We start from the raw sequence: 24,507 nt of genomic DNA on the forward strand, positions 1-24,507 counted from the left end.
TTTTAAAGGCTAGAGGAGAAAAGATTGAGTGTCAGCAATGAGTTTCATCACTTAAATGTGTCAGCCGCCCGTGGCAACTCAAGATTAACAATAAACACCGAACCACAAAGCAAGAAGCTCTCGTGGCTGGTGAGGAGCAGCCGGCACCACCGCTCACCCCAAGCTGTCACCTTAATTCTGTGTATAATAAACATCACCCGTGTCTATTTCCCATCCAGTACACAGCACCCTGCATCTCCTACATATTTACAGCTTTTCAGGAAATTTTGTGGCTAGAGTGCTGTGCTCATAATAAGCACGGCTCACTTCGCAGCCACTGTACATATACTGTCACTTCCAATTTCACAAGTGTCATTTTCCCCTCTTTCACAAAATTCGCAGGGAAACGCAGCAGCTGAAGCGAGCCAAGAACCCAAAATGTAACAACTCCAGTAAAATTAAAACCCACTGTTTATTATCAGGAAAGATGTTACTGTCTAAAATTCTAATGATAATTAAATTAGCAAATTACAGTATTTACAGTATTTACCACTTAAACAATAAAAATAATGTCAGCATTAAATAAAATAGAAAATACTGCTTGATGAATGGAGTGGAATTCTTTATATCCTAATAATTGTACAGCTAGTAACAGTTTTGTGTTGTCTTAGCAAGAAAAGAAAAAGTCTGATTACCATAAAAAGCCAGGCGACCAGTGGCTGTGTTCCTCCCCATCTTGTTCTCAGCCACACACTCATATCCTCCTGTATCGTCCTGCTGGAAGCTGGGGATCTCCAGCACGGCATTGGAGTACTTCATTTTGACTTTGCTGGGGAAGGGAACACCGTTCGCCCTCCTCCACGTGATTTCTGGGACAGGGCTGGAAGAGACAAAGGACGTCAGCGAGGACTCTTGATTCAAGTTTCTTAAACTTACCTGAGAATCTCTGCTCGTCAGGTTGCAAGTGTCTGTAACAATTCGTAGCCTACTCAGTGCAGTTTTTTGCACATGAATGGTTTAGCCTTAACCCAATCCAACAACAAAAAAACCCCCGTCTCACACGGCTTTTAGACCTATCACGGCTTGATGTTACACTCTAAGAAATATAATTGCCACTGTAACTTCACTGTATAGAAATCCTGAGGTTCCTCGTATCCAATGAAAGACTGTGGAAGATTGAAAACATGCTTCAAGGAGTCCAGCTTACTTCCCAAGGGCGAAACACTCCAGCGTAACTGTTGATCCTTTCGCGGCTGGTACATTGTCTGGGAAATTAACTTCTATTTTCGGCTCGTATTCACCCATCACTCCTATGAAGAGGAAGCACAAGAACTTGTTCAGTCTTCCATTATTCATGACTTACAAGCAATATGGCTGGCATTATGGACCAAACAATAGCACAGTAAAACTAACAGAGGAGAAATAAAAGACACATGAGCAAACATTCTCTCATGGGTAAACTCATAGTAGTAGCCTGCGTCTCTTAAGTGTGCATTCACCAGGGTGTAGTGAAACACCAGCAAGGAATAATTTAAAACTCGTCTTGGTGGAATACGCTGAGTGTTTGTGAAACCTTGTTTTTCTCAGCTCATGACTTTTTATCTATTATTTCAAAGCTTGAGTGGGTAGTTCCCCTACCCCTGGTGTTTCATTGTTTATATCAGCATTCAGGGAAGACAGTCGAGATCCGGATCAGAAAGTGATGCGGTGGGATTTAAATTTATGCAGCTACATGTACAGTACACTGAGTGGAAACTAACTGGTTGAGCCGCCAGAACACTCAATGTAATGGTCCAGTGACGTATGACTTATGTTTAATTCATTCTGAAGGCAATCTTTATTCACTCGTTCTATGAAAGCATAACAGAGAATAAAACAACAGACCACAGGAAATTCATGTGAAAGCATAGGGGAAGGCTTTTAAAGGGAATGTGAATTATAAGAAAGCAAAGTCAGCAAAGAGGAGATTCAGGGTGCTTTGTTTGCTGGCCTACATTGAGGAGAAACTATTTACTTACAGGCATTAGCACTAAGTGACTCAACTACAGTGGCAAGACAGGACAATGCACTCATGCTAGTACGATGATTAAAGCCACCTTAAAATGGAAGTTCCATAATACAAGGCTGACAGGCACACTTGTCACGTCACGTCCGTGCACTGCGCCTTACCGTCTGTCCTCAGGATCAGAGACGTAGGTGAGCTTTGAACCTTGCCCTTCGTGATGCTGTTCATCACTACACAGGTGTAGTTCCCCACGTCAGAGGACTCCACTTTGGCGATGTAAAGGTTTCCCGTCTGCTGGGAGACGAAACGCCGATTGTCTTGCTGAACAAAGTACGGGTACTCGTTGAAGAGCCATGCATAAGTAAGGTCTAGAAGACAAACAAGCACGCACATGAGCCGTCAATGGATACTGTATGATATTAAATGCGATTAAGGGAATTAAATATGATTATATAAAGGCTAATCAGTGGCAGCCAGATTATGTTTTAATCTTGTCAGAGCCCCTCGCTAGAACTCCAAAAAACTGCAGAGTCTCAGGTTCAGACAAAAGGCCGGACAGTTTACCTCCTGAGGAAGTGGGCGTTCCACACAGTAACACCACTCCTTGCCCCTCTCGGACTGACACAGCGCTTCTTGTGTGAACTTTGAAATGATCTAAGTCTGAGAGGGGAAAAAAGAAAAAGAAAAGACGGATCACTGCAGGATCTCACATATCAAGGGAGTGTAGCAGAGCTGAGTAAAAGCTTTCAGCAAGACACTGACACACAGGCCCATAAGAAAACTGTAATGAGAATTGCACTTCTGCAATGCCTCAGAGCGAGAAAGAAAGCAGAGAGAAGAGAGTGTGTGCAGAAATGTCAACCCAGAGCCTAAATGAGATATCAGGTATACATTTTATGTCGTTGGAATTAGGCTGTAAAGAACAGGCTATAACTCCAGTCATGTACATGTTTATGAAAGCTGTGTATAATACAGTATGGCATGATGGGATCGGCTGCAAGGGCTCTTAACACTAACAGAAAATATTGAAATGCTCAAATCCAACTTAGGAGGTAAATAAGTAGACAATGCTTTATAATATTCTGTAGCATTACATAAAAATAATGCTGGGGGATAAAAAAACAAAAACAAAAACAAAACAACACTTGTTATTATTATAATTAATACATTTGTTTTCAGGGTCATCATCACAAAAAAATATTCGCCATACAGATATCTTCCAGTTAGTTTGTATAATCAATGGACTTTACTGCACACATTGGAAAATATCTTCATTTGAAGGTGAAAATGGCTAAAACTCTCATCAGTGCTGTTTAAAGATGATCCAGTGAAACCAGGACATTAATTCTGACTCATTCTGAGTTTTTTGTAAATGTGATTATTCAATTTTTTGGAGCACCGCAAATCTCAGCGGTGCATATCTTAAAAGCTTGTCAAATAAATCCAAAAATATCCGCATGGCCAGAGACCAACACTGAGCGAAGGTGTGAAAAGATGTTTTGTTGTGATGTGCATGAAGAGAAGCCTTAGTGACTGATGCATAAATAATACGTATTCATTTGGTTATTCATTTGAAATGTTTATTGGTTTCACCTCCCAATACGTGATGTCAAAGAAATTCTATATACTGTCTAAGTTATTATTTGGCCACGCAGTTGTGTACACAGGTATGTTTGCATTGCAGCTTTTATTTATTTGCATTATTCTTACTTTCTTTTTCTAAACGTATGTTATATTCCAGTTTTCTCTTCAGGCTTCAATCCATTTAAGGATATTTTTCAAACGCTTCTTGCACTATATTTGGCTAACTGCTGTAACCCAAAGTGCATCCAATGAAATAGCAATGACTTTTGATTGAAATAAACAACACAAACTGAAGTCCTCAGTGTTGGTTTGTTATTCCCATGTTCCCATGTTACTTTAAGATTTAATGAAGCTTCACACCCAAGTTGCAGTACACTGTTAAATACTGCAAGCTGTGGCCGTTCCACTTTTTTGTTGCGTCTGCATTATTTGCAGTTAAGTGCGGTTACACTTCAATGGCTTTTCTTTGGAAAAAAGTGACTACAACTTACAGGCAAACAGCAGACTTGCTCTCCTGCTGAGAATAGCTCCTACAGTGTTGTAGGCCATACACTGGTACATCCCGACATCCTGGTAGCGGTCCAGACTGCTTATAATGAGGTTGCCCCCAGACAGACGCCGCCGCCGATCCAGGCCCAGATTTATGAGAGTCCCATTCAACGACCATCTGCGAGGCCAAAGACACCATCAGTCCCTGGCAAAATGCGCAGTCCATTTCTTTCTACCAACCAAGGTGGTCTGACAGGAGGTGAGTGGAGAACACAACTCACTGTGGTCACTCACTTGGAGTAAGAATAATATACTGTGATTTGGGCTGGTGTCGAGGTATTTGAAGTGTTGCAGGCTGAATTGAACATTTTTGGTTAGGATTTTTGTCTGTAGTTCTTTTCCTGCCATGCTTCAACTTTCCTGACAGACAAACAAACAAATCTACAAAGAAGAGCATCTTCTGAATTTATACAGGGTATCATATGTGCATGCCAGGCAAAAGTACATTTCCTGTAAAGTATTTGAATGGTCACATTATTTACTGACAGTTTCATGCATCTGCCTATATTTACACATTCATGACTGCTGGATATTATTTTCTCCCTGTACCTTAACAGAAAAAAAACACGTGTTTACTGTGTTTTTCACATGGGACGTGCTCACATGTTTACCACATTTTGCTACATATGGTAACATGGGTAAAATATGTGGACAGGTTTTTTTTTTCTCAAGGGAATCTACTTGGGCTTCACACATCACACCATGAAAACATGAGAAAACCACGTTTCCCATACATGCTTCACATGTGTATGTGGTCACCTGTGATCACATGAGTTTTTGCACATGTGAAATTCACTAGGTTTTTCCGTAAGGGCAATCTGTCATAGAAATTCCATAATGCTACAATATTTATACATCAGTTATTTGTGTATTTAACAGATGCTTTTTAGAGTTGTTGATTGTGTGTTTGTATGAACCTTGAAATGCAAATTTCTTACTTGTGTTGTGTGTTTCTGTTTTTATTCTACTTTTCTTTATTTAGCTCTGGCACTACATGCTGCTGCAGTTAACTCATTTCCCCCAATGGGATCATTAAATTTTAATCTTAAGAGTATTATACACAAAGCTGCCCTCTGCTTTGAAGGAGAGCAGAAGCAAAAGGTTTTAGAAGCCATCCTAGATATTATCATCAGTCTAACCATAATCACCTCTTCTCTGTCACATTATATTTACATAATGTGACATTATTCCACCTTTGACTTTTCATTAGGACAAAACATTAGCACTTGGCAAGAGGTAACAATGAATGCCTTTTAAACTCTTTTTCACCCTCTATTACATCCTCGCTACACTTACCAAGCGAGGGAATTTGAAAAATTACACATCACACAGCAGGTTCAGATTGCGCGATCAAATAAATGAAGCACCTAAAAGAACTCTTAAAAACATGAGGTTAATTCATAAATTTAAACAAGTGCCATTATTCAGTGGGAAAATACTTTTTTTTTTTTCATTCTTTGCCACTGCAACACTCCATCTCTTTTCAAATGCTATTCAAAAACTGAGCATTGATGGGTTCAAGGATGGAGCACTTTTCAAGAATGTTCCATCATTTTTCTCTTAACACAGAAAATAACTCTTTCTTTCTTTCAGACATATTCTTCTATTCTGCTTTCCTTAAGTGGAAATGAAAGATGTGGAGGTCGCAATGGCTGACTTGTCAAAAGCTTTCAAGTCTAACCTTCAAAATAATTTCTTAAAAAATGTATCCAAGCCATTGAAAGTTAATGAGTGTTTGCTGCCACGTTCTAGACACTTGACAGCTGTGTCACAGGATGTATTGAGAATAATGCCTACTACTTCTTGTACCATAAATACCAAAACGGTTGGATCGACTGGCTATACATCCTTGCTTATGCCTTGATGTCTTTGTCCACTCACTTGCATTCAATGGTCACCATTTTTACCTCTTTTTGACCTTCTGTGAAGTGCCTTTGCTGTTCAGTGGTGCCATGAACATAGAGCAGCTGATTGAATAGCAACTGGGATACTGAATTACTCTGCTTGAAACTCATTCTGTGAACACATGTTGCTTGGCCATCTGACCGCAGAGAAACTTGAGTATTCTGCATGATCCTTCTGTCCAGAGTGTCCAGGGTTCAAACTTCAGGTCAAGTAAAGGTTAGTCAAGTAACCTTCTATTTAGGTTTTAAGAAACTCATACAGCTTCACTTTTATGGCCTGCTGTGGAGAAGATGCTTCTCTATGTAAGATATGTTTTGTTCTCTCCCATGAGTTATTATGCTGCTACTGTGTGCATACTATGAAAGTCTCATATTTCTGTGAGTGACAGGAGTGGCAGAAGAAGGGAAAAAAGGGGAAAAAGAATAAGGGGGAAGGAGAAGTGTGAGCCCATTTACACTTCAAGAGAGAAGCCAGAGAGGTGCTGAAGGCATGCAGAGCCTAGCACAGCCCGCTTGACAAGACACCACGTTAAACATGCTCATCTTCGCCTTTAATCAGTACATGGAAATACCTGGTCTTAGGTGGGGAATGTGAAAAGCCTGAAATAATGAGTGTACGCACTCCACAACGCTATCATTCAGCTCATCTGCGCTGGCTGTGCTGCCGTAATTCCAACGTTGAAATCCTAAAACACTTATAATCAATGCCTGCTGGAACCCAACTGGTGTCTAGCAACCTGCATTGGTCTCATGGCGTTTTATAAGAGGAGACGATCATTAAGATGCTACACGCATGTCCCTAAGATACTATCTGGTGAGACTAGAGGCAGATTGGTGGTGTGCGAGTCAATATGAATTAGTAGAGCCAAAATGACACCACAGCTTAGAGTGTTTCTATCCATTACGGTCTAATTTGGAGGAAATAAATAGAAGAGTAAGCAGCCTCCTTTTCCTTTGTTTACAGTATTCTGAAGGCAGAACCTGCAAGCATATATACATATATATATATATTGCCAACAATATCCCTATTTTTTAAAAGAAGTACATCACTTAGGTTGCCTCCATTGATCCCACTGATTTACATTAAACAAAGTCTTTTTATGATGGTGACAGCTCTGAAAACACTTTCAGTGATGAAAGTGGAAAGAGAGAAAGTGCAAATGAGTTGCCGAGTCCCTCTATGTTCATTCAAAAAAAAAAATGATAAATGGTGATAATTATACACTTACTAATCTACACTTTTGTGCAGTAAGTTTTTATAACCCACTATTCAGATAGATTATGCGATTATTGATTTGCAAATTGTTTTTTTATCGTTTTAATTATCAAACCTTAATGCTTACACATTAATTTGAACGTGTCCTTACCTGTACTGAGGAGACGGTGTTCCTTTAGCGTCACAGGTCAGAGTAGCTTCTTCTTCTATGGAGTCGACAGGAATGAACAAGTCACCTGGCTCCATCCTCCATCTTGGACCATGGAATGATCCACTGTCCAGACAATCTGTCAGAGAAACAGTCACAGCCTGAGTTTGGAGACAGAAAAAGGGCCATTTTGATAGCAGTAGGCCTCCATTATTCACTGCTTTTCTGGTGGAAATAGTTTACACAGTGTCAAAGGGAGGATTGTTCAAAAAAAGGAGTCTGGACATAACCAAGCACAGAAAGGGATTCAATATTTCTCATATGATCTAGAGGTGTTGCAGAGTTCATATTCTGTCAAACAAATAAACTGAATATAATGGACACCTGAGAATGCAGCACTGTATCTGGATACCGATTATATCACGTTAAAATAGAGGAACTGTCGTTCCAGCAGTAAAAGATAATTATATTTTCATATGATTCAACAGAAAAACTGTAATTTTTCAAACATTTACAGGCAATCTGTTGCACATTAGAGAAGCAATTATTGTTGCCTCCTTCTGCGAGTATAAACATTATGAAAAGAATGTTTCTTTAATAGAAGGGAAAGCCTTTTGCTCTGGTTTTGTGCTACATTTTCTACTAAATGTCAAGGAAAACTGTGTAAAAGAAAAGGAGAATGTCTCTCCAGGTTGCAATCACAGTGAAATGAAGAAGAAGATTGAGAGTATTGTGTTTCTGCTGTGAATGGAAGTCAATACTGAGGAGTGTTCCTTTAAACCAGGGCTGTCCTCTCACCTCGGACATGATTTTTGTCTCTTCACACATCATTCCGCAACTGTAAATGTCCAAACGTGAAAAAAATCATTACCCCATATAAAAAGATGTTTTACCTGTCAGACAGTCGATGATTGATAACAGTAGAAGCTGTTTCCATGGCAACGTCATCTTTGGCAGCCAAGGGTAAATGAGACTTTCATCCAATACACTTTGAAATGGCACTTATGTTCTCTGGGAGAGAGGAGCTTGACCTGTTGATAGGGGATTTTGGTGGTAAAATACCAAATAAAATAAAAATATTTTTTATCCTTCTTTTAATATCAAACCTTTTAATCATCTATCACAAGAAGACAGAGGAAGTGTTAGAATGTCTGGAAGAGAAAATATATTTAGAAAAAAAAATTGGAAGCGCAGTTTGCTTCTGGATGTTTTTCCTTTCTTGTGTCCATTCTCACATTTCATATCAGCGAAGATCCAGGCAATGTCACTTTGTGCCCTGTGGTGTGGGCAACTTACACCTAGAGATGTCTGAGGGTGATACCACAGGCATATGGGAGGAAATCCATGCCAATCTATTAGGGGAGCGACCGACGCCTAAGCTCATCCTTTACTTGGACGGATTCACTCTGCTGTCTGAGGAGACTTGGACCTGGGAATTGGGTGCCATCCAATCAATTAGATTCACCCACAGCAGCATGTGTCTTCCCACATGCTGGGGTGAATCAAGACAGCCTGATCAGGAAGCCATTCCACCCAGGTCCATAATCAAGGGCAAGAGTCTGTCTGCTTGTAGCATGTGTTGCAAATTGCGATGCTCCCGCTTCTTGCAGGAGGAGACTGAGCGAGTAATGATGCAATTATGAAATGTCAAACATATACACAACGGAGAACCGGCAATAGCACAGCAGTAAAGTGAGCAGTCACACACACATACAACTGTGCAGAGTATATGCAGATTTGTGTACATCAGTCTACACCTGCATGAAGGCATGCCCCACCCCCCCACACACACAATACAAATTTCTTCAAGAGGTGTTCAAGATATATTAAGGGCAGGGACAGATAATAACATCAATCTGCTAAATGTCACACAACCCACACACACACCTACGCACCAAACTTGCTCTCTCACAATGTAAAACACATTGCCAGCCAGCCTCCACACACACACACATACACTCACTTTCCATTTAGAAGACATAAGCCATGATGTGCGGCTCATTTATGGCCTAATCCCGAGGCGAGCCTGGTTCAGAGCGCTACTTATGGAGGGTCTAATTGTTTGTCAGCTGCCTGGATGTCAAATCAGACACATGGGGTCTCAGCCAGGATTTTCTTCTCAACCTTTCATGTTTGCTCGGCCCTTTTTCTTCCTCCAAAGTCTGCAAAATTGGATTGGTACGGTACCTCTGGAGAAGAGTCCTGCATGCCATACCTCAGTCATAGGCCCAGAGTGTACAAACTGCTGCCACCTCAGGACTGAGGATTGGTGTGTGTGTGTGTGTGTGTGTGTGTGTGTGTGTGTGTGTGTGTGTGTGTGTGTGTGTGTGTGTGTGTGTGTGTGTGTGTGTGTGTGTGTGTGAAAGGTACAGTGGGTATTACACTACTGTCAACTTTGCATATTATGGTTTGCATTTGTAATTGGGTTTTGTCGGGGATGGCTCCATGTGACAGCTGAGGCCATGTGCTGCTTTTCTTTCCACACAGATCTAATAAATCATTCATATATGCAAACTACTGAGTTACAGCATTATGTCAGTGTAACATATGTTCACATAGTATTGTTCACGCACATGCACATACACACAGATACAAGCCCAAAGGCGCACACACACGCACACTTTCAGCAATGACGGTGATGAAGCGTGGTGACTGTGTGAATCACTCTTAATCAAAGAGGGCATCTTCCAAAGCCAACAAACCACAGAGTTAACTGACACGAACAACAATTAAAAAAAAAAGTATAAACATGATATCTACCACCTCCATCACACTCCGCCTGCATCCAAGTAACAAGCTGCTTGAACAAATTGCCCAGCTGAAAGAGTGGCAGTGTACTTATAGTTTGAAGGCCTGAGCTGCATTCATCACAGATATTCCAGTTGACATTGTATCATACAAGTATGCAATTACTGAATTGCTGAATGTTGCACAGTAGAAATGAAGTGTGTACGTGTGTGTCTGCACCTTTTTCACTCACTGTATGTCAGGGGACGTAAAGCCCATCAGCGCTGAGATACTGCTCAAGGTTCACTGAAGATATTTTTTGCCTTAAAACACTTTTGGAAAAGAGCGTTCTTGATGACACATGAATACATGTTTGGTTTCTCTTTCATCACCCACTGTAATGTAATGTAAAGCACCACTCGTGCAAGTCCACCCAAGGCAGATTAAACCCCTAAAATATATTGGTCTTGGCCTGTGGGTTGGCTATCAGAGGGTGAGGTGCCAGGCTGCAGTGTGGCATCACATCAGGTAGGAACCAAAGGAGCAGGCAGTGACTAAAACACCAGTATGTGTTTGACTGCATCCCTACATCACTTTGACAAAGAAACGCATGGTTGAGACACAAAACAACTCCCTAGAAAAGAAAGTGCCTGTATCTAGCTGCATGCCTCTCCAAAATCAGATATCAGTGTGGAGGAATTGGCTGCAGTTGGTAGGGCACGTCACGTTGCTCCAGTCTAAAACAAACAATCATTATCAAATACATGGCTTTAAGAATTGATGGGCCAGTTCAGACCAGCAAGACAGGCCGACGTGAGCCTGATAGAGTGCACAAATATTTAAGCAAATACATTTCAGTGTGAATATTTTAGCTGATATGAGCACGTTAACAATTGCAAAGCGCCCATGCGCTGTATGTATATAAATATATATATATATGCATGTATATATAAATAGATATTTAGTCTCACCTCTTATCCTGAAATATCTTGACACCAGTAGGAACCAAATTTAGCCCTCACGGAAAAAACGGCAGGCTGATCCTCCATGGAAACCTCGTTAGGAAAATTTCGGTCACAATTGCAAGGTCGTTCACACAGGTGAAATTGAGCCGGTGGTCAGTCACAGATAACGGGTAACGCAGGAGCCATAAACACACGCGTTTCATATCGCTGCTCTTCCCCTTCTCCTCCACTCCCCCCACAAAAAAATAAAAAATAAAACCATACACGCGCACGCACACAACACCCACGTTGTTTGCTGTGCTGAATCACATTTGCAACATTCCCAGTTACGAGGCTCGACTCTCGCCTGGTGTTTATGCTTTCAAATCCAACACGCGGTGTAGGTCTGAAATTGGGCTTGAAAAGGAATCTTGCAGAGATGATTTATTATGCGCATCAAGTCAGCTCTCCCTGCGAGGAAGGAGTGGGCTGCACGGCGGCGAGGAGGCGACGGAGCGGCCAGAAGCAGCAGCGCTGCGATGGGAAGGTGCGGGAGGGAGGAAGACGCACCTGGCGGAGAACTGCGCCCCCATGCGTCACACCGGGATAGTGCTTCCAAACTGGGAGCCAACCACGGTTATCACCGCCTACTATAGTGAGCACGATACAATTCTATTTTCTTTTTAGTTGTTTGTCTGCCAAAAGTTCATTTCTATAAACATGAAGATATCTTTGGTCAGTTCTTCCTGGCCCACATGTAGCCGATGATTACAAAAGAATGGTGCACAGTCAGCCAGGACTGCATGTCTATGACCAAAACAGTCAGAATATTACTTTAATTCAATCCCACATCATGAAGTGTAACAACAATTGACTCATTAGTCTCCAAGTTGTAAACTGGAGCTAATTCAGGTGTGCAGGATTTCTGAAGTTAAAGCACCCACATGCTTGAATGAGCTAAATCATCAGCACAATATCAAAAAAGATCTGGCTCTTTGATTAAAATGTAAAAATGTACAGGCCTGTGTACATCAAATATAAGAGGTACTGCTTTCACAAGAAATATTCAATGACAGATCTTAAAAGTGCTCTACTAACCCAGTCAGAATGAGATCTATAGAAAGCTGTTTAATTCCCACTCGAAGCAACAGTGACTGTGTATGGAAGTGAAAGAAGAAAATATAATTTCTTAGATGCAAAGTTAGAATAATCTTTAGCATTGTTAAATTCTATAGGAGACTGTTTTCATGTCAATTAACATCAAACATATTATTTCACAGGCTCAAAAAACCCTATTTCTTCTAATAAATCTCTTACTATGAGCGATAAGGTCTTGAACACATGTCACAGTTGAAACAGTATTGGAGAGATTTATGTCACAGTTCTTCTTACTGATTTGAAAGAGAAGGGGCTCAGAAAACGGTAACGTCACTTTTTTCTATGCACAAATCAGGATCCATAGCAACGTTAGAATAAAACTCTCGTGACATTATTTCAAATGCAAATAATCTGAAACTTTCACTCTAAAATAAATGATTTCAGCTACAGCCAGGAGGTCACAGCACTGTTGTCACCATAAGCCAGGTAGAAACAGCGACTTGTAATTTTTACAGTTTTTCTGCAGGTGATAACAAAGTCCAAATTAGTGAGCTTTAAAGTTGCCAGATCAGTGTTTGTGCCAAACTAAGATAAAAGGCCACAGGCTCCGTTTTCATAGAATTAACACGAGAGCTATCAGTCTTTTTACTTGACTCTCAGCAAGAAAGTTGATGAATAAATAAAAATAAAAAGTCAAAATAAAGTCAAACTATTCTTTCAGCAGGGTAAACACAATATTACTGTTTAATGAATATCAATGTAAGTACAGTATAATACATCAGAGACTCCCTGAAAAGAGAATATGTGACTTAGTCATCAACAGTGATCGGCTATTTTAGTCTATGCTGTACGCAATGCTGCATAACATAAGAGGAATAACTTCTCTGTTGGCCTTTTTGAGTTTGCTCCATTTTTTTTTTCCCTGGGTGGAGCTTTTACATTTACAAATCAAGGGTCTACATAGAAGATGCTGAATAAAAGCCCTTTGGGGCAATTTTGGGATTTTGGCTGTGTAAATAAACTGACTTGACTCTATCTTACTCAAAATATTCAAAGCCCTTAAAAAGATGCCGTTTTATCATGTTAACTATCTATCACTTAACCTTTTTTTTTTTTTTTTAAATCTTTCTATGGATCATTTTTGAGGCAGCATCAATAGATGTCTTACCACCCAGGTGCACAAAGTCCCCAAACAAACCACTGAGAAAATTGGGTGTGGTTTGCCTTGGTTTGACTTTCTTCCCCAGTTGTTTGTTTAATTCAACAAGCCTTCATTTCACACTGTATAGGCAGCATAAAATTGGCGGACTTGTGCAAGCTTATGGAGGTAGGGGTGGCTGCCAGATAGAATATGGGGGTGGGTGGGTTGGTGAGAGCCATTAGGACTCAAGTATACATGTACCAGAAAACCAATATAATGACCTGTGAGTGGCTGCAAACATCGAGCTCCAGAGTGGGGTGTTAAAATGACTCAAAAATATGTGAATGTGGCTTTTTCTTTGTGTGCAGCCGGGGCATAGAGGCTGAGTGACATCCCTCAAAACTAGTTTCTGACTGGATGAGACTGAAGTGGTGTGGGTATAACGGAACGTGTGTGCTACTCACAGTGCAGAAATAGCACCTGGTTGTCATGGAAATGTAACAGAGCAGGTAACCTGCAGTTGAATCTATTAAAAGGTGTTTGATGTGTCACCTGAGCTCATGTCAAGTCACAGTACGGACAATGAGGATAACATATGTAAACTTACAGTGTAAGACGAACATGGATGCCAGAGAACGTTGGGGAACTTCCAGGCACTGCTACACACATAAGACCTGAGCCACACAACGTCCTCTCCACCCAAAAGACCTGGAGGGAGGACAGACTCCACAAACACACTCAAGCACACCATTCATAACCGAGGGAGAAAGGACAAACACACAAAATAAAGGGAAAAACAAAAACAACATGTACACAGGGGAGAGAAGGACACAAAAGGAGAGGCTGAGCCCTATTGATTGATCCACAGTATACCAAATACTTTCACTTTTTGCCTGACTCTTAAACATGTATATTTACTTTTTATTCTATATTTTTTACTTCATATTGTCATTGGTTCTATTAGTTTCAAGTTCACTGCCATTGTCATATTAGGTATAAGAGCAGTGAATTCTAGTAAAAAGAAAACCTAATTTCCTGAAATTCTCGCACGCGCGCGCACACACACACACACACACACACACACACACACACACACACACACACACACACACACACACACACACACACACACACACACACACACACACACACACACACACACACATTCATGTCACAATCTCATTTGCATATATTCATTAAATATAATAAAATACAATAAAACAGAGATCACCCCTGGTACAAAATACAATATTCAAAAGCTGAAGCACTTATTGCATTGAATCTTCAATCTAGTTCAATGGCACTAAAGAACAAGTTAATTCCCAGCTGCCTTTGCTACTAACTCTAAAACTGCTTTTTCTCTGCACTCTATGTAAACATCAGCTATCACAAGTCTGATGCTTCCAGGTCTGAGGATGAAAAGTGGGTGTTGTACATTGTAAAGGTTATAAAGCCCTCTGAGAGAAATGTGTGATTTTGGGTTGTTCGAAGAAAACTTACTTGACGTGACCATAATTCAAGGCTGCATTCACCAACTGAAAGAAATTGGGTTGCTCTGGTCCTGAGCTGCAGAGGGCTGACGTTTCACTGTTTTTGATAAGCATCCGCTGACAGCTTTGGTTCATTGTGAAAAGATGTATTTCCCATGACAAGACTCAAGAGAAACTGCTTTCTCTTCCAATTCTCTGCTCCTCCTTCTAGTCAGACTCTTCCACTCTCAGGTAAACAACTTCCCTTCATTACTCTGACTGTCTCTCTCTCTCTCAGACACAAGCACCAACCTCTCATCTTTACCACCATAATCACGTTACCGTTTTGAACATTAACAAACACACAGGTCAATGCTGGGCCTCACTGTGTAAGTATCGTAGGTCCTGTAGTCCCCCAGTCTAACAGGTACCCCATTAAACCTGCATTGATCGTCCTCATTTTGGGCCCAGGTTTCTTTAACATGGCAAGAACATTGTTAATAATGCTCCATACAGCAGCCATTTGACATTTCCTTTAATTATGTCTGTAATTTATTCATGCACTTGATCCTCAGAGCTTGTTGTGAAAAGCTTCCTCGAGGAATATTTTATCCTGCTTCTCTCGAGGCCCACGGATTAACCATCTTAATAGCAAGCCCCTAAAGGTATTACTGCTTTCTGTGTGTGTGAGTGCATCTGTGTGAGTGTGTGTGTGTGTGTGTACTTGTGGTATGTGTGTGTACGGTGGCAATGAGCATTGTGTCTTGGATGCACATGTTAAGCTGCAAAAGTCATTAGGTCTTATTTCTCAACCATTCAGAGGACTTACAGTAAATGCTCCTGTATTACTTCTGTCTTGTCTAATTTTGGGAGAGCATAAAGAAAAGAGCAAACGGTTGCAAGATGTGCGCTTATCGCACAATGCAGCGACCCCCATGTTTAACCCAGTTTTGCAGGCGAAAACATCACCGCTTAATTTGCTCACTCTGCAGGTTGGTTAACAGACAGCGAAACACAGCAATTTCCCTCAAAGTAGGTGAGGAAATCTCTAGCGCACACACTTCAAATGGGATTTAAGATGTTAATTATGATGTTTCTTGATCACAGAACATTGCTCAAATCCTGACTGCACACCTGACAGAAATTCTTCAGGCTGGGTGGGGAAAAACGCATGATTTTGAAGACTGGGAAGTGGAGGTTCTTCTATGGAAGACACACACACACACACACACACACACACACACACACACACACACACACACACACACACACACACACACACACACACACACACACACACACACACACACACACACACACACACACACACACACACACACACAGAGGTAGAAATGGAAGGCAATTTGTTACTTGTAAATGGATTATAATTTGACAATTTTTCAGTTTGTCAGGACTGGAAGAAACACTACATAACTTACTTTATTACTTCATGAAAATTTTAACTACTATTGTTGCAAATAATAGCAAACCTGTGAGCCTTCAGATTTGTTGAAATTATTTTAGCAAAATCATACAGTAAATCCTGCTTTTTTCAGACCCCTGCTAAATAATACATTTGAATATAAAAACATTTCTCACCTACACAGTTGTCAATCTAAATTGTGTGGTGTTTTGTGCACTTCACATTAAAAGCATAATGCACAATAAGAGGTTCTCTCTTTTTCTCTCAAATCAACTAACTGGGGAAGTTTTCCCTGTTTCTTTTTTTAACCTCTTGCTCATTAACTAAACTCCTTTCAACAGCCTTGCAAAGAAGACTAATGGGCCAGCATACCTTTTATTGCATACTGCGGTTCCATGGCTGTGGGAGGATGAAGAATTCACTCTCTATTGCTGCTGATTAGGAGGCCTTGCTGGGGGCTACTAAAAGGAGCGATCCACTCCGAGATAAATCCTCCTTTTGGTCAATGAGAAATTCACTTGGCTGCAGAGGAGACCTGCAATTAGAAACCAACTTGTGAGGTCCGACCTGAGGTGAATCCAGTAAGTTCAGCAGGGAAATGCAATGCATCAATACGTCTGTGTACCTGTGGAAATGCATATTGAAGGAAATACATTCATAAACATAAAAAATAAAAAAAAAATCTGAAAAGCAGCAACACAAAGCAAAACAGTTTATTGAAAATAATATTGATCCTAGTTGACCAGCTCTGACAATATCTCTACTGTTTAACATCAGCTCCATCAGGGTAACACACATCACTTACTGTAATAACTATTTATACTGAATTGTATTTAAAAATGTCACAGTCCAGTATCAGCTCTAAATAAAACATCTTTTTCTGTTAACACACAACAGGCAACAAACAAAAGACAAATTTGGTGAAGCTCATAATGGTCAGTGGTGGTGTTTCAGCTCGATGGTCATTCAGAGACTATAGTTTGTAGTGCTATCAAGCAACTGTCCTGTTGAGTGTTTTTCAGTCTGTGTTGGTAAGGGTCTACTTGTGACCACTGGTGCTCTTTGCTGAAGCCTGTGTGAAATAAGTTTATTGAGACGCTCCCTTTACTGCATTTATACAGTTTTACAGTGGGACTGATGCACCGCAAATTTTAGCAGTGACACCTGCTAAAAAGGCAACTTCACACAAGTGAGTCATTTCTACATTGAATACCAACCAGCAGAATGTGCCAGCTGTACTGTAGCAGCAATCTGAAAATTTGAATTTTCAAATCAACATAAGGGAACTTAAAGAGGCACAAAGAGGCCAGAAAGTCTCTTAAGCGGTACATTACCCTTGCAGTAATTTGGAGTTTATAGCCTTATTCAAGGGTCCTTTAACAGTGTTTGTGGTCTGTAACAACAGACACCTTGCAGTTGATAGTGTGTGGTTTTAATAGCCTACACTTCTCACCTAATGCCAGGAATCAACCCAGCAGAGTATCTTCCATTAGTTTGTTGGTGGTCAGTATCTCTGCCTAGGCCAGCCTTGAAGTTTTGAAAAGATTAAATTGCACTGACATCATCATCTCTAGGTGCCTTTACGGCTCTGGTAAAAGGTCCCTAAATCCTAAACTCGCAGTGCAGACAGAATTAGACTTACTGCCTGAAGCCCTGCACTGCTGAGCAGAAAACATTGTGAGAAGAGCAGGTGGCAGCAGACATTACTGCCCACGTCCTCATGCCAGTCTGAACAGACATTTCCAGTGCAGCTGATTTTGGATATAAATTTTGCCAATGGCGACACATAAAGTGATAACCGAATCAAAATTGTTTTAATGCTTTCGTTTCAGTCAGGAGAAGGGGGGAGGGGAGGTGTTAAGTGCGGTAAAGGGTGGGAAGAGGAGACTGTTAAAAGAAACAACTTGCTCTGTGTTGTGAATTTTCAGACAGGGAGTCTGTGTTGCTCTCATAGTCACGTACTTTATTTGACATCATGATTGAGACGTACAGATTTACATCAAGCTTTTAGCCAACTCTTTGTATCCATAAAGACTGGCAAGCGTTATGTATTGGGTGTTAATATTTACGTATACATACCCAATGTTTAGGTTGTATCGCAGTTCCCTTTATTTAAGCAGCTATAAATATTGAAATCTGTAAAACTGTTGTGGGGGAATGACATAAAAGTGCTGTCAGCTGAATATTCATTACCTATAAATATTTTAGCTCTCATTTCACCAGCTTTCCATTCACTCATCCTATGTGTGTGTGTGCATACATGTGATATGCTGTTTTCAGCATGAAAATTTGCCATGCAACATTAGGGTTGTCTGGCATCCGCAATCAATGAAGCTACTGAACGCACACAGTCAGCCTACAATTCACGTGTGATTGTCAATTTATAAAAAGCTGCAAAATCCACACAATCGCACATGATTTTAGGCTCTTCTTGTGTTTCTGGAGACTAGATATAGACAGGAAATGTACCAAGCAAATTAACTTATCAATATTTATTGTTTAATATCAACGTACATGCATCTATGGAAATATTTTTGAAAACCATGACAAGGGTCACTGCTTATTTAAATGAAGTAAAGGATATTAAAAACCTTTCTGCATCATTAGTAGAACAATTTTACAGCTTCGCCCAACTTGCTTAACCCAACAAGTGCTGCCTGGCCCTGTAGGATACCTCCTTAAATGAATTGTTTGCCTGCTTCACGAGAAAACGACGCAGTTGGGAGTTGTGATTGCTTTCATTTTGAGAGCATTAGAGGCTCATATGTATGGGAACCATGTAGTATAATGAAACCCAAGTGGGCTATATCCCATAACTTTCTTCCCTTGAGAAATCTCCTACATATAAACACACATCATGGATGTTCCGCTAACATACACCCAAATGTTACTGGCATTTGTTTTTATGCATTGCTTTTAAGTGTTTGATGAGAAGATCTATGCTAGGGGGTCGGGATTCAGATATGTATTGGTCTAAGGTCCAGACTGTTTTATGGATTTTCAATAGTCTCTTCCTAATGAATGTTTTCATTCTCTGCTTGTCAATGACACAACGATCTACTGCATTTAGTATACATTAAAAGCAGCAAGCATATTAACTCGAAATAAATACAAAAATGACCTCAGCTGAACTTAAAAGATAGTTGCAATTAGACACTAACATCGACACACAACCTGCAGCACACAAAACAGTCTCTTCAGCCCGCTCAAGAAAATGCACAAACACAATTAACCTCAAACAGCTGGTAACAAGTGACTACTCTGCAGTTCTCAACTGTTTACTTGCACATTTTTTGGTGACAAATGATGCAGAAATAGAGCGAAAAAGGCAAAGTTTTATCATTAAGGCCCCCGTGAACAGCAGCGGATCTGCTTGGCTCTCTGATTTTGTATGGAGGATCATTAGCTGGTTTGGCGTGAACACATCTGTTTTCCGATGCCTTTGCCTAGCTTAGCATCAGGATGTCAAACTCATGAATTATTCAAACTGAATGATTAACATAAATGATCCCTTAATGGTCAACATGCTGACCTAAGAGTGTACAAAAAACAGAAAATCTATATAACAACTGTATGAAGATAAAACTTTGGTGCACTGTAAAACTACTCGTGGCTTGGATTGTGTCATTATCATGTACTGCTTTCATTTACAATAGTACCACATACAGAATATCCTGTAGAGGTTTTTCCTCACTATTACCCTCTAAATATATACTAAAGCAAACTAAACTAAACTGGAATAATTTGGCATTTTCAATAATATTTCTCAGATATGAAATGTTGATTTAAATGTACAAGTAATCCCAGTGCTCTACATTTGTTGGATATTTACACATTTCTGTCTCGATAACTAATATTTAATTCTGTAACACTCAGGGCAGTTCTTGTAAATGGTTTCAGATCTAAAGCAGTTCACACGGTTCTGTTTCCATCACTCCAGACGGCATTAAATTGCCTTACAGTGACCTAACCATAACCACTACGAGCCTAACTCAAACCTTCACCCGAGCTTAAACCTAACCTCACCCTCACCACAAACCATGTCATTAAACTAAAATTGTAATGATTTAAATCATGAAGACTGGCTTTTTGTCCCCTAAATATATAAAACACACACTCGCACAAAGACACGCAAATCCAGAACAGAACACGACGTAACAAAGCATAAATGCAACCCTTAGTTTCATATTCCCAATGTGCACTTGTATTAAAGTCATTTAACATTTAAATTTAATTTTTTTTCCCCTGGGCACCAATAGTCTAGCGAGCTGCCTGTAATACTGTTAAGTGGTGATGATGTAACTCTTCATATTCCACTGCAACACTGATATTACACACATTCTTGCACAGATTCCCACCACGGGGTCTTGAGTCAATAAATGAATGCAGCTAGCTTCGATTGCACTTATCAGTCAACAGCTATTCCCAGTCCATCTCCATTTAACACCCATCGCAAGGCTGCTATCTTGTTGGGCAGTTAATATGAGATAATCCATTGCCAATACAACAGCATTTTTGAACGGGGCTTGATGTTTTCAGTGTAGTCTATACAATAAAAGCGCTCATTAAAATCACATACAGTATGATTTTTCTCACATACGAGATGAGTCGTGTATTCTTTGAAACGTTCTTCTTCAGAAAAAAGTATTGCTCTGCACAGTGCCATCGTCTTTTCTTTCCACATCCTTGTCCTCCGTTGCAGCTCTCTTTTATCAATCTGACTCCTAAAGAGTTTAGTTGAATCAGATGCTGCACCCGAGAACACCTGAGTTCTATATCGCAAAGGCACAGTCCTTTCAGAGCTGTCGCTATTAGGTAGAAGCGACAGCTCTGAAAGGGTTATACCTATACTCATAGGCAGGCAGGTAATGAAAACCACACTGAAAGGAATGGACACACAGAAAGATCCCCGACATCCTTCGGTCAATGTAATAAATACAACCTGAAGAAGTTCACAATAGGATGATTTAACACAATGTGCAAGAGTTCAGCTTGTGCTGCTGACATACCATGAAGCTCTGCTGTATCCATAGTTTGAATGATAGCCTTGCAGGGGCAGGAGGACAATCAGAAGCAGATGGCAGCATTGAAGACGACTGAAATTTTGGTTAGTTATGTGAGCTATTATTTAAACTTCATCTGCACAAAACGTAAAGGGTACTTTGTTGCGTTTAGTATATAATTCAGCCACAATTATGTAACGTCATTACAGCACACAAACGATGCCAATAGTAAGTGTCCAACTATTTTCAAACACTATCAAAAATGTTTTAAAACGACACAACCCCCAAAGCATCCCTCTAACCATTAAAACTCCGTATATTCCTCACCTACAGACTCATTTACCCTACTAAAAAAAAAATTATCCTAAGGGTGGAGTCAAATTAAAATGCATTTTGGGCAAGAAAGTTTGCTAAAGATTTCAACCAAGAAGTTATTTACTTACTATATTTCTAGTTCATTTTAGTGATGTTTACTATTTATAACTTTATAACGATGTACTCACCAGTAGGCTCTTCTCCGTCCTCTCCATATAAGTTTAGCTTGGTAATTCTTGATGAGCGAACATATACTACATCACCCAGGCAGCCCTTCGCGTGGCGCTTATCCATTTCCGGTTTTGCCCAACGTGTTTCGCTCCATCGGCAGCTAGTCCCATTACATGACCTTTACACAAATGTTGTCCTGGCTCCAAAATGCCACAACGAGAACAGGATCAGAGCTTCGAAAATCAAATCCGACGGAAACAGTAGTAAATGCCTGGCTGGATAAGCGAGCCAAGTATGCACCATCAAAAACACCTGTAGTCCTTTTTTTATTTATTTATTTATCCCTGAACATACTGGTGCCATTTCTGTGAGTACATATTATTCATAATGGATAACAGTGTGTTTGTCCTCCCAGAAGTTTTTTTTTTGTGTGCTGAATTTATGCTGCTATCAAGTATTCAGTTAACAAATATAACTTTATTGTCCAGAGTTAATTTGAGTAAACAACTGAAGTTACGGCCGGACGCTGCGACTTCCTGCATTCATTCCAAAATAAAATCCCTTTTATGTTTCGTACACAGTCCAGACACGAAAATAATTGTTTAGTTTTGTACAATATGTACATGAATTGACCCTGGAAACTATCTCTGAACTTTATTTACGAACCGGTGACATACAGCAAGCTGTGTTGGCAGGAAGGCGAATTTCACACACTGCATCTGTATATACACTATGGACCAATCACAGTTAAGCATAGGTCCTCAACCAATAGGAATAGTTGTAGCCATGTCATTACTGTAACTGTTATCGACACATCTCATCAGTATATTCTATGCGAATATTACAATGACTACACGGACAATTGCAATGAAAAGGGAAGAGGACGTAGACACTCTGGTGCGCAACTCTAATATATATCCATGACAGACCAATGAAGGAGAAGTACAATAGAATACTTCTTGCTTAACCCATCTAAACTCGCATTCATGTTTATCAAAGGATAACCACAGGGAGAAGCAGTTGTTTTTCTGCAGCAGGTAGAAGTTAGGTTTGATGCTCAAATTAAGTCCACTCACTGCATGTGACTTACACTGTAATAGAGCACAAGCCATCTTCCTTAAAATTTGAATTTATCCCTAGTTGCTCCTAAAATTATAATTCAACTTAAATTATTTCAAAGCTTTCTGAATTGACCAAACTAAGGCTGTGAAAATACTATTTCCAGATTGTGTTCCTGCTTCCCTGGTGTGCACAGCCATCTAAGATATCACTAGGGGGCATTGTTACACCACAGGAGGAAAGGCTGCCAATAAAATATACATCCATTACCATGGCAACTACATCTTGCACCCTGTCCTCTGTGGAATTTATTCAGCCTTTTTTTTTGTTGCTTTGTGGCTTAAAAACATAAGACAAAGGTCAGTGAACTACCATTGGGCCTGTATTGATACGAATAAATTGCTGTGAGGTGTCAGATTCAACACTTGAATAAAGAATTTTCAATTTAGGTAGACATTTGTATTTCCATACCTCTGCTAATACATACCGAGACTCAAACATGAGCAGGAATCGACAGATCTCACTTATCAGCAGTGAAGTGCTTCGAGTCAGAGAGAGAAACACAACTCAAGGTCAAGATTACAGGTCAGTGCAGCACAATGGCCTCTTAATGGGTGGACATGTGTGAGCTCCTGGTAGTGCTCTGGTCTCTCCCTCAACGGGGGATGATGTCAAAGTTCACGACTCAGTGTTCAGTGATGGTTCGAGTGGTAATTGGAACGTAAGCTTCTACTCTATAGCTCAAACAATTACGTTTGGCCCTTGTGGGAACAGAGCATGGCACGGACAACTTGGCAGTGAAGAGCTTTATTTTATGGTATGCCATCTTGTTAATGGAAATGTATGCATTTTAGTGTATTTTCAATTCATAAAAAGCATCAAAGTTTTTTAGGATTATTAAACAGAAGGAAATATTTGTCCTCCAGTCAAAACTGTATGTGCAGTTGTATTGCAGGTCCTTGACACAAGAACACAAGCCGAACCTTAATTGCCAAGTCAGCCCTCTAAATTCAAATCTCAAATATATCGCACAACTAAGAGTGTTTGTCAACAGAAAGCTATTTTTACACAAGTGTTTATAGGTGAGAGATGAGCCTTTACTATATGATTTGATCCTTTGATTACACAGTGTGGATCCACTTATCCATACACTACACAGTATAATTAACAAAGCTTTGTGAGACTAATGTGTTTTTAACATGTGCATGGAAAAATAAGTTACTTTTAAATACAAAAGGTTATGTTTGATTTGTCTAATCTTGAAGAAAGTTTAACTGACATGCCATGCACTTTGATCTCATGAGATTGAAATCAAAGGCGTGTAACAAGATGTTTTGGTATTCCTTTAAAGTGATTGATAGATGGTCTGAATTGTTGCTGATTCATTTTCAGTTAACTGACTGATCAATTTAGGGTTGATATTTCAGCTGTCTTGAAAGCCCTTCTACATGTGGTGTTATGTCTTAGTCTAGTCTACAGATAATTAAAGCTGTCACTATGTTCAAATGCTCTGAATTTGAATAATGACATATAAATCGTCTGGACATTTTTTACAATTGTGTTGAGAAAAACACCTGAACAAAGTGTGACATGTTGTTTGTTTGTACTCATCTCCAAGAATGCTCTGCCTATCCACACTTCACATTCCTATGAAAAAGTGCTTCAGATGACTGGATGTTTCAACTCTCACGCAGTAAGATACACAACACATTTTTCAACCATTGTATGTGCTAATAGTATTTATTTACTCCTCGAGCTGAAATGGCTCATTG

The 24,507-nt window shown here is 40.0% G+C and overlaps 2 protein-coding genes across 5 annotated transcripts in view; one reads left to right on the plus strand and one right to left on the minus strand.

Moving 5' to 3' along the window:
• Positions 1-11,538, minus strand: part of cntn3a.2 (contactin 3a, tandem duplicate 2) — a 35,021-nt gene extending 23,483 nt beyond the window's left edge. For all 4 annotated transcript variants that reach the window (XM_069689051.1, XM_069689049.1, XM_069689050.1 and 1 more), the window contains exons 1-8: positions 11,084-11,538; positions 8,279-8,416; positions 7,389-7,524; positions 4,060-4,235; positions 2,549-2,644; positions 2,149-2,352; positions 1,187-1,289; positions 675-859 (exon numbers count right to left, since the gene is read on the minus strand). In XM_069689051.1, coding sequence (XP_069545152.1) covers positions 675-859; positions 1,187-1,289; positions 2,149-2,352; positions 2,549-2,644; positions 4,060-4,235; positions 7,389-7,524; positions 8,279-8,333 — 955 coding nt within the window. In that variant the 5' untranslated portion in view covers positions 8,334-8,416; positions 11,084-11,538. The remainder of the gene's footprint in view (positions 1-674; positions 860-1,186; positions 1,290-2,148; positions 2,353-2,548; positions 2,645-4,059; positions 4,236-7,388; positions 7,525-8,278; positions 8,417-11,083) is intronic.
• Positions 1-24,507, plus strand: part of cntn3a.1 (contactin 3a, tandem duplicate 1) — a 284,181-nt gene that overhangs the window by 90,187 nt on the left and 169,487 nt on the right. The gene's annotated exons all lie outside the window — the stretch shown is intronic.

Source organism: Brachyistius frenatus, unplaced genomic scaffold (assembly GCF_029030835.1).
Source record: "Brachyistius frenatus isolate BFR_SWC_R1_liver_20210118 unplaced genomic scaffold, ASM2903083v1 Contig_6, whole genome shotgun sequence".
NCBI classification, from domain to species: Eukaryota; Metazoa; Chordata; class Actinopteri; family Embiotocidae; genus Brachyistius; species Brachyistius frenatus.